Source organism: Heterodontus francisci, chromosome 23 (assembly GCF_036365525.1).
Source record: "Heterodontus francisci isolate sHetFra1 chromosome 23, sHetFra1.hap1, whole genome shotgun sequence".
Taxonomy (NCBI): domain Eukaryota; kingdom Metazoa; phylum Chordata; class Chondrichthyes; order Heterodontiformes; family Heterodontidae; genus Heterodontus; species Heterodontus francisci.
In genome coordinates, this window is record NC_090393.1 from 17,867,824 (window position 1) to 17,879,350 (window position 11,527).

Below are 11,527 nucleotides of genomic sequence, written 5' to 3' on the forward strand. Positions count from 1 at the left end.
TTGCCAGTCTGATGAAAGGTCACACAGACCTGAAACATTAACAGTTTTTCACTCCACAGCTGCTGCCTCACTTGCTGAGTATTTCCAGTATTTTCTGTTTTTGTTTCAGATTTCCAGCATCCACTGTATTTTGCTTTTGTACCCAGGTAATCTGCTTTGGTGTTGATTGAGGGATCATCATTCACCAAGACACCAGGGGAACGCCCCTGCTACTTTTCAGATAGTGTCACAGAATCTTTTACAACCACCTGAATAGATGGGGCTTTGGGCTAACATAGTATCTGAATTATTTTTGAATATAAAAATTTGTTCATCCAATTAGTAATGCTTATAGTGAAAAACTGAGGACCCAGTACTGGGGATTATCACTTGTAACATCCTGCCAATCAGCGAACAAACTCAATTTTCCCAACTTTATCTCTTCCCAACACATTGCCAACCCATACGTCAAGCATACCTCCAATTCCTGCACTCTAATTTTGCTAATCTCCTGTGTTGAACCTTGCCAAATGCTTTCTGGAAATCCATAAAGACACGCACCTATTAGCCATTTTACTGACTTCCTCAGAAAAATTCAGCCAGATTAGTAAGTTATTACCTATCCTTCAAATCCATGTTGATTTTCTTTGAGCAGCTGATGTTTTTCCAAGCACTTAGTCACTTTCTCTGCTAGATTCCATTAACTGCCCCACAATTGATGTTTAACTACCAGGTCTATATTTACCTGGTTCCTCCCTCCCTCCCTTTTAAATATTGAAATTATGTTTGCAATTTTTGAATCCAAAGGTACAATTCCTGAATCTAGGGAGCTTTGGAAAATTGAGTAGTATCTACAATTTGCTCACCTATTTCTTTGAATATCATACGATGGAAACTAAAATTTTCTGGAGATCTATCCAACTTTGTTCTTTTACTTTCTCAATTCCCATTTTGTAACTTAAATCCATTAAGTTCCTCCCTTTGAATTATTTTGTATTTTGTCTACTTCCTCCACTGAAAATAGATTCAAAGTACTCATTTAACAAGTTAGCTATTTAATTCTTATCCATTATAATCTGGCCTGCGTCCACCTTGAAAGGTCCCACATTTTCCATTACCACATTCTCTTCATATATTTATCAAAACTTTTGCTGTTAGCTCAGATACCATTTGCAAGTTATTTTCATAGTCTGTTTTTTGCACCTCTTTACTTACCTCCACCAAATATACACTTTTGTCCTCTACCGCCTACCCCAGAACTGCAGAACTTGAATCTTCACTGAAAATGTGTAATAGCTGATTAAGAGTAGTTTTGGCAGTCATGTTTGATACCACTACTGCTTTTCCAAATGCAGTGCTTCAACATGAAAAAAGTTTTCTTGTGTCTGCATTGAGCCAATTCCAATACTGTACTGAAAAATGGAGATTAAATATTTTTTTCTCTTTTTAGAATTCTGAATCCAAATTGGATGAGTTGTTGCAAGAGGTTAAAACTCTGAAGGCCACCATCGCCAGCCAAGACGAGCGCATTGCCAACCTAGAGAATCAGATGGCTAAGATCGCTATCTGAAGCCTGTATTATGCTTAATTATGGGGGTACAATTGTCTGGTGTGGATTATCAGGAATCCTCCAGTCACCAAAACTCCGACTCTCACTACCCTGCCATTGGTGGAAGCACCCTTCAGCATTCCAGTATCAAATTGCCCTCCTTTTTCTCCTTTCTCACTGGACTAACTTTGTTACAATTTGGAAACACAGTTCACTTTTTTTTTTAAATAGAATTTATTTTCAGAATTTTTAACAAAGAGGAGACAAATGTCTTTTTTCTCCACGCTTTCCACATTCAACAATGAGTATTAATTTTTTTATTCCTAACTCAAGTCCTATGCATATATAAAGGTGTGCTCTACTCTAATACTAGAGTGATTTCCTGGTTATACGGGCTTGTCTGTCTCTTGTCTCAGATTCCGGTTTTTTAAAAGTGACTACACATTCCATGTACAAGCGTACCAGCACCATTGAAGAACACTTAATGGGTTCAGCTCTTATAGAGCAAAGAATGGTGATCTGTCATTAAATATACTTCCAGTTACAAAGATAAAACATTGATTATAAAATTACTCTGGTGTTTTGTCATTTTTTTCTAACTTTAAAAAAGGTAGAGGTACTGTTTCGAAAACACTTGCTCCTTCCATCTCTCTCCCAGATGCAGACTGTCCTATACCAGTATCTTGCCCAAGTGGAGGCTCTTCATGTGTAAATATGGTCACGTTGTGTCAGAATGCTATTTGGCAAACACTAGGAGATGTTGGAGCTGAGCTTGAAACTATCCTTGTTGCAAGTCCACACAAGCATTTTCCAGCACTGTGACCGGGAACCCTGGCTGATTTTTCCTTTTTCTGACAAAAGGGTGCTATGATCTATCAGTGTGCTCTTAGCAACTGTGGCTGAGATCAACTAACTCAATAGAAACCATGAGGTCTCCCTCAAGTCAATGGCTCAATGACACACTGGGTCATCAGAGATTCACCCTTTTTTTTTTAAAGCTAATTCCTTTGAAGACTAGTAAAAACAATATTATCACTAGTTTCCTTATCAAAACCTATTATAATCTTGTGCATCAATGCTAAATGGGGATGTAGTTAATTTGAAATTCATCTCTCAAGGTGCCCATTTATTTAGGCACCATTGGTTCAAGGACACTTTATTTTACCTGAATGGAGCAAATGAGTAGGATAAATGTTTTAGTTTTTAAACATGCAAATCATTGGACGTTTAATTTCAGCTTCCATATTTGCTTAATAGTACATCTTGTCATCAAATGCAACTTCAAATATTTAGTGCCTTTATTGCAACAGATGTCCTAAGATGTTTCATGGGAGTGGGCAATGAGAAGTGTTGGGGGACTGGCCAAAGACATAGTCCACAAGTAATTTTTGAGGAAGTTTTGAAGGTAGAGAACTAAGTTGTCAGGCAGAGGGGCTAGAAAGAGATCCAGAGTGCAGGGTCAATTTGATGGAAGTTTGACTCCAAAGGCAGGGAAGGAGACCACAGTAGATAAGTTTCTGAATAGTGAGGATGTGAACTGAAGTGTGGGACTGAAGGATGTTGGAGGTTGGATGGAGCAAGGCCATGGAGGAATTTGGAAGATGAGGATTTTGAAGCAAATATATTTGGGACAAGAGCCCATAAAGGTTGTTGAGGATAAAGAATGATGGGTGAATGTGACGAAAAGAATCAAATGTGGGAGGGTGGAGATTTTGATGAGAGACCAACAAGAAGAACTCAGGTGAAATTCACATTCAAGCTCAAAAGCTTTTGGGGTGAGGGTTTCAGCAGCAATGGCAATGAGATAAGGGAGTGGAAGGCAAGTGATGTTATGGAGATGGAAATAAGCACTCTTGGTGATGGTTATGATGCAATGTTTGAAGCTCAGCTCAGGCTCTCCATCTCATCCAACCTGACTGAGCAGCATGGGGTGCAATTTGGTCAGTTTCTGCTGGAGCTTGAGCCCAATGGTTAAAGTTTTGCTAATGTATTGGAAAAATTCCTGGTTTATCCATAAATATTTGTATTGCACTGTGGCCCTGGAGAGGTACAGCTAGGGAATTCACAGGCTAAGTAACTTCATGTTTAAGTAGATTATATCAGGTGTTAACATGTAGATGAAGATTGGGAGGGGATCAAGGATGGAACTTTGTAGTAATCTTGAGGTGACTATGCAGGAGAAAAAAACATTGCAGGAGATAAGCTTGTGGTAGATAGGAGTGAAACCATGCTAGCATAGCAGTGGACCATGACAGTAGTGATGAAGGATGGAACAATTAATTGTCGAAAGCTGTGGAGAGATATGGGAGGACAAGCAATGTTATGGTTGCAGTTTAGGATCTGGGATTGATTAGCGCCTCCTTGGTACTTGTAGGTATGGTGGAAATCAGCCCATCAGAGATATACAGGTAGAGGTGAGGATCAAGCTGAGTGAAAAGGAGTGGGAGGATAGTAAATGGGTGGTGGTTGAAGAGGAAGGTGGTGTCAGGTATGCTTTTTGAGGAGCAATGTGATGGCTATTTTAGAAGAGAGAAGGGAACGATTAACAATATCTGGGAAATTCTGGCCCAAGGAACTATAGTTGAGTCGTCAGGGGTTGGGTCCAGGCCATATATTTCATGGAGATGAGTCTGGTGAGGAATGTGGTGGGGTAGCAGGGGTAGACTATGGAGAAGCTAAAATGTGAGTGTGGATCCCAGTAGGAGAAAGTTTGGAGGTAGTGGAGTCAGAGGTGGCTCAGACTGCTGCATGGATGCCTTCAATTTGAAAGGCAGAATTCCAAGAGCTCCTCACGCAGAACATTTAAAGTGACCATTTGAAGGAGGAAGGTAGTCATGGGAAAGAACTCTCGTATTAGCCTTGCCTTGCAGGATTACTGTAGGGTAGTGAGAGGATGTAATTGCATAGAGAAACAACTTTTCTTAAGGTCAAATTAGATCTGGTGAATGACCAGGCGAGGTGTGCATTTTTGCAAGTTGGTAGCCCTCAGAGTTGACAGTGAATCTGATGATTATCAATAAGGATGGAAGATGGCTTTCTGGTGGGAATTGGTATCAAAGGTCAAAGTAAAAGAGCTATCATGCAGGTTGATGAAAGGAAGCGACGTTGTGATGGGAGAGTCAGCGGCGAGGAAAGTGGGATACATTTTTTTTTTGGTTGAGATGAGTATGTTGATAGAGACAAAAGTTTTTAGAGATAGCTGTCAGTGATTGCTGGATGAAAGATGTTTTTGGGGAGGGGTTGGGGAGTTGACATGCAGAATTAGGTTTTAATGGGGCTTTGAGGGCTGAGATGTTTGAGCAGAGGGGACAATGGGAAGTTGGAACACAAACAAATGCTGTAAATACTCAGCAGGTCTGGCAGCATCATGGAGAGAGAAGCAGAGTTAATGTTTCAGGTCAGTGACCCTTCATCAGAACTGGCAGATATTAGAAATGTAAAAGGTTTTAAGCAAGTAAAGTGGGGGTGGGGCAAGAGATAACAAAAGAGAAGGTGTTGAAAGGACAAGGTCACAGGGAATCACTGACCAGAAGGTCATGGAGCAAAGGCAAACGATATGTTAATGGTGTGGTGAAAGACAAAACATTAGTACAGAGAGGGTATTAATGGACTGAACTGTGCATTCTGGCCACAAGCACAAACATGAAAAAAAAACAGTGGGTAGGCACAGTAGAAACAAAATAAAATAAACACAAAAAATGGAAAAAATAACTAAAAAAGGGGGACCTGTCATGCTCTGAAATTATTGAACCCAAGTTCAGTCTGAACATTGAGTTCAATAATTTCAGGGCATGACGGGCCCCCTTGTTTTTTTTTTTTTTTTGTGTTTATTTTAGTTTGTTTCTACTGTGCCTACCCACTTTTTTCATGTTTGTGCTTGGGGCCAGGCTGCTCAGTTTTCAGTCCATTAACGCCCTCTCTGTACTAATGCTTTGTCTTTCAGCACGCCATTAACATATCGTTTGCCTTTGCTCCATGACCTGGTCAGTTATCCTCTGTGACCTTGTCCTATCAACACCTCTTTTGTTATCTCTTGCCCCACCCCTGCTTTACTTGCTTAAAACCTTTTACATTTCTAATATCTGCCAGTTCTGATGAAGGGTCACTGACCTGAAACGTTAACTCTGCTTCTCTCTCCACAGATGCTGCCAGACCTGCTGAGTATTTACAGCATTTCTCGTTTGTGTTTCAGATTTCCAGCATCCGCAGTATTTTGCTTTTATTTTAGTGGGAAGTTGGATGTAGGTTGAAATAGCTGAGAATGAGGGCGTCACTTGGTGCAAAGACTGAGGGAAATGAAAAGAGGAACTTGCTGTTAGATTTAGGAGGGTGGCAGAGAAATTTAATATAAGGATGAGTGTTGCACAGTTTAGATGTAGAGTAAAACTCAGTACTCTCCCTAATCATGCTTCATCCCCGATCTCTGAACTACACCATACTGGCATTTCCAACATAACCTTGTGTGTTACCCAGTCTCAAACTTTTTTAATCAACTCCATTAATAATCCTCTATAAAATGCATTATTTTTATCAGTAAAGATTGAGCATTTCTAAATTTGAAAGCATAGTAAAAATGACGAATAGATCACTTTAATCAACTGATCTACTGTGTCTTGCACTGCTCTTACACATTGTTCAACTACAGGCTAAAAACAGTGGACTCTGAGGAGGAAGTCCCAGTACGTTACAGGAAACCTGCACTTGAACAAGCAGTTAATTCAATGAGTCACTAATGCTGATCTCAACCCAGGTGGAAGTGGTCAAGAGTCTCTGTTCCAGATCTGTGAGCTGTGAAACGCACCAGTAGATAGTCCTGCCTGGTGCTCCTGGACTTTAGAATGACCTTTTGTTTTAGCTACTTGCTTTGTAATGTTCTGTAATCATGCTAGCAGAAGCTCTCCTTGCATTAAAGATGATTATGTAACTTCCCCTGCATTGTGACGTCCACCCTAGTCAAATCTTGAAGGACAGTCTGCATTAGTGTAGGTAGATGACAAAGGTGAAATATAGCACAGATCTCACCAATACCGACAGTGAATAATTAGAATTTAACTTTGGAGCTTGCTTTAATTTCTGTGTGTAGTAGCAGTATTGTAAGTGCATTCAAAAGGAATATGCTAACAGTGCTGTTGTAGAGATTGGAGCAGTTTTACTCCATATATTTTATTTCACTGCTTTTTACTTTAGCCATCCGGCAGTGGCACAGTGGTTAGCACCGCAGCCTCACAGCTCCAGGGACCCGGGTTCGATTCCGGGTACTGCCTGTGTGGAGTTTGCAAGTTCTCCCTGTGTCTGCGTGGGTTTTCTCCGGGTGCTCCGGTTTCCTCCCACAAGCCAAAAGACTTGCAGGTTGATAGGTAAATTGGCCATTATAAATTGTCACTAGTATAGGTAGGTGGTAGGGAAATATTGGGACAGGTGGGGATGTTTGGTAGGAATATGGGATTAGTGTAGGATTAGTATAAATGGGTGGTTGATGTTCGGCACAGACTCGGTGGGCCGAAGGGCCTGTTTCAGTGCTGTATCTCTAATCTAAACCTATGTACTGTTCTCATCTGAAAGATGAAGTGAATGAAACAAACCTGTCTGTGATTAGCATGTTAACCGTACTTAAATAAAAGATTGATGAATTTACCTATGCTCTTCTGAAGGGGTGGGAGAATGATAAAACTAGTAGTTTACTAAGCAACACTCAGAAATATATCAGCTCTTTCCCCACTGCACCTTTAGGATGATGGGTGATATCTGCCCCAGGGAAACTAAAGAGGTGTTTGCAAGGTATTGTAAAGAAATCACCAAACAGAGGGGCGGTGCCAGTATCTTGTAAACAAGCCAGAGGTGTTTGTATATTCATTAGCCTGACTTCTGTGTAAAATAACTGAACAGCGATGCAGTGGTTAGCACCGCAGCCTCACAGCTCCAGGAACCCGGGTTCAATTCCGGGTACTGCCTGTGTGGAGTTTGCAAGTTCTCCCTGTGACCGCGTGGGTTTTTGCCGGGTGCTCCGGTTGCCTCCCACAGCCAAAGACTTGCAGGTTGATAGGTAAATTGACCATTATAAATTGCCCCTAGCATAGGTAGGTGGTAGGGGAATATAGGGAAGGTGGGGATGTGGTAGGAATATGGGATTACTGTAGGATTAGTATAAATGGGTGGTTGATGGTCGGCACAGAGCAAGGTTGGCCGAAGGGCCTGTTTCAGTGCTGTATCTCTAAATAAATAAATAAAACTATCCGTATACCTGAAGATAACCTCCTAAACAATAGTCAACATGGGCTTAGAAGATTCTGAAGATCGTTCTGCTTGACTTCTTTGAGGAAATTTCACCCTTGAATTTCCAATCTTCCATGATAACGCAAGAGATAATCCAAAGAACTGCCAACTAAAAATACCTGTTCCAAGAAAGGTGCCTTTCGTGACCATAAAATGCCCAAGAGTGCTTTATTATTATTTCTGAAGTGTATTTGCTGTTGTAGGAACTGCAACAGCCAATTTATTCCCAGCAAATTCCCACAAACAGCAATGCGATAATGGTATTTAGCCACAATATTTATATGGCCACTCCAGTTTTTGGTCAATAGTAACCCCCAGGATGTTGATAGTGGGGGGCTTCAGTGATTGTAATGCCATTGAATGTCAAGGGGAGATGGTCATTGCCTGGCACTTGTGTGGCACAAATGTTACTTGCCATTTATCAGCCCAAGCCTGGATGTTGTCCAGGTCTTGTTGCATTTCTACATAGACTGCTTCAGTATCTGAGTCGCGAATGGTGCTGAACATTGTGCAATCATCAGCGAACATCCCCATTTCTGACTTTATGATTGAAGGAAGGTCATTGATGAAGCAGCTGAAGATGGTTGGGCCTAGGACACTACCCTGAGGAACTCCTGCAGTAATGTCCTGGGACTGAGATGATTGACCTCCAACAACCACAATCATCTTCCTTTGCGCTAGGTATGACTCTAACCCCTGTTTCCCATTGACTTTAGTTTTGCTAGGGTTCCTTGATGCCATACTCTGTCAAATGCTGCCTTGATGTCAAGGGCAGTCACTCTCGGCTCACCTCTTGAGTTCAGCTCTTTTGTCCATGTTTGAACCAAGGCTGTAATGAGGTCAGGAGCTGAGTGGCCCTGGCAGAACCCAAACTGAGCATCACTGAGCAGGTTATTGCTGTACAAGTGCCGCTTGATAGCACTGTTGATGACACCTTCCATCACTTTATTGATGATTGAGAGTAGACTGATGGGGCAGTAATTGGCCGGGTTGGACTTGTCCTGCTTTTTGTGTACAGGACATACCTGGGCAGTTTTCCGCATTGCCGGATAGATGCCAATGTTGTAGCTGTACTGGAACAGCTTGGCTAGGGGCGCGGCAAGTTCTGGAGCACAGGTCTTCAGTACTATTGCCGGAATATTGTCAATGCATTACAATGCAGGAGAACCCCAGGTTTGATCCCAGGTCTGTGCTGAGTCAACTGAGCTATCCAATCTGTTGACAGTGCCTCTGAGCTGAAGCAGGGAAAATCCAGCCAGATTTCTCTCCTGATCTTTATCCACAATCCAAAGAATCATAGCAGTTTACTGTACAAGGGTATTCATCCTATCATATCTTTGCTGGCTCTTTGCTGGAAGGTGACTAGAGAGGTAGTCAAAGTAAAAATACTTCTGAATTATGATAGCACTACACCGATGCAATATGATCTTTCACGTTTTCTCTTGCCAGTCCGCTGCTATGACATTACGTGTTTGGCATACGCTGCTCATGTATTTAATATCTATTTGTGCTTTTCATTACTTCAAAACTAAAAATCACCATAGCACAATGTAATTTACAGAGTATTTGGGTTTAAGCTTTCTCCCATATATGATTTTTTGGCAGAAACGAAAATGAATTATGTCGGTACTCTTGAATGGAGCATCCAATGCTAGTATGGAGCACTCCATCAGTTACAGCATATATTAATTCCAGATTAAAGCTCCCTCTACTTCAACTCGGCCTCAGAAGAGCATCCCTAACACACACCATATTTCCATTTTCCTCCTTTACCTTCTGGTTTCTCAGAGTAAGACCGATAATTTACTATCAATTACTAGTGCAGTATAACTTCATGGTGGACTCATGATGCCCATTTTTGAAATTGGTTGCGATTTTCCAGAGCCATTTCCAATAAGTCTCTTATAATCGGCAGCAAATGTTGACTTTCATCCTCAATCTAGGGTTGAATTTGGATCCAGGGTCACAGGGTGAAATGGCAGTGTCCAATCTCTTTTCAAGTGTGAAGGTGAGAGGGGGACCATTTTTCTATATTTTGCCCCATTTAAATGATTTTGCTCTGTCTCCTGAAAAATCCCTCAATTCATTACACACTGTTCCATTGCACAAGAGGATGGGCATAACTTCATCCTAATCTTCTGGTCTTGTCCTCTTGTGGAGGAAGTATCATTATTTCCTCTGCAACTTGTATTGATAGCAAGGCTAACAAACTCACTAGTGGTAGGATTTTGAAGCACTAACTGCATTGTTCATAATGCTGCTTTGTGAATGACTTCTTAACTCGTTGAGATTTAAGACTCCAGATGCAAATCAAGTGTCAATACTTGCACTGTAATTTTCCAATGAGCAGAACCAATTGAAGTTCCAATTAGAGTTCGGTACAGGACCATCTGTCCTACATGGAAGTTGTTTTTCAGATCCTAATCTTCCCAAAATGGTAAACAGTGTTTCAGCAGACGCTCTGAAATCAGCTGGAGATGGTAAGTGAGAGAGTGAGTGAAAAATTAGAAGAGCTGATTCTACGTCATCTCCTAGAACTTGGCTCCACAGTAACATTGGCAGAAGCCTATAGCCCCAAAGATTATGAGAGAGACCTTTGATAAGGTACTACATATTAGACTCATGTCAAAAGTCAGAGCATGTGGAATCAGTGAACTAGTAGCAGAATCGATACCAAGCAGGCTACAGAACAGAAAACAGAGAGTAGGGGTTAAAGGTAGTTACTCAGACTGGCGGAAGGTGGGAAGTGATATTCCACAGGGTACGCTGCTGGGACAACTGCGGCTCACCATTTACATAAACAAGTTGGGCTCATGAATCAGAGGCACAACCTCAAAATTTGCAGATGATAGCAAATTGTGCGGTATAGTTAATACTGAGGAAAACTGACAAAATACAAGATTTGGGATTGCGGGACTAAGTATGACTGCTCTTTTAAACAGCCAGCCCAGGGACGGTGGGCCGAATAGTCTCCTTCTGTGCTCTAAGTTTCTATGATTCTATGGTTCTAAGATGTTAATAAAGTTGTAGAATGGGTGTGTAAATAGCAAATTAATTTAACATATGTTAGCATGAGGTGGTGCATTTTGGTAGGGGAACTTAGGAGGCCCTATACTACTTGGAAATGAGAGTGTATATGTAGTAGAGGAGCAAGGGGTACAGATATACAAATCATTAAAAGTGGCAATGCAAGTTAATAAGGCCATAGAAAATGTGAACAAAATACTAGGGTTCATTTCTAGTGGAATATATTTGAAAAGCAGAGAAATTATTTTAGACTACTCTTAAAGTATTGTGCACAAGTCTGTGCTCCATATTACAAAAAGGACATAGAGGCACTGGAGAAGGTGAAAAAAAGATTTTCAAGGATGGTACCAGAACAGAGAAGATTTAACTATTGGGAAAGACTGAACAGACTGGGGCTCTTCTCGCTAGAAAAATATAGACTGAAGGATGATCTGATAGAGGTCTTCAAAATTATGAAGGACAGACATAGAGAAGAGGTTTCCATTTGGAATCCAATACTAGGGGCTATAATTATAAGATAGTCACCAATAAATCCAATATGGAATTCAGGAGGAATTTCTTTACCCAGAAAGAGAAATTTGAACTGAATAGCATAGATGCCTTTAAGAGGAAGCTAAATAAGCACATGAGGGAGAAAGGAATAGTGAGGGAGTGTATACAAGGTATCTCAATTGTGTGGGACAGGCTGGATGGACCAGT

General features: G+C 41.0%; 1 protein-coding gene across 2 annotated transcripts in view; it reads left to right on the plus strand.

The window, feature by feature from the left end:
• coro1cb (coronin, actin binding protein, 1Cb) overlaps positions 1 to 2,100 on the plus strand; it is a 198,441-nt gene extending 196,341 nt beyond the window's left edge. For both annotated transcript variants that reach the window (XM_068054781.1, XM_068054782.1), the window contains one exon: positions 1,430 to 2,100. In XM_068054781.1, coding sequence (XP_067910882.1) covers positions 1,430 to 1,549 — 120 coding nt within the window. In that variant the 3' untranslated portion in view covers positions 1,550 to 2,100. The remainder of the gene's footprint in view (positions 1 to 1,429) is intronic.
• The last annotated feature ends 9,427 nt before the right edge of the window (positions 2,101 to 11,527 follow it).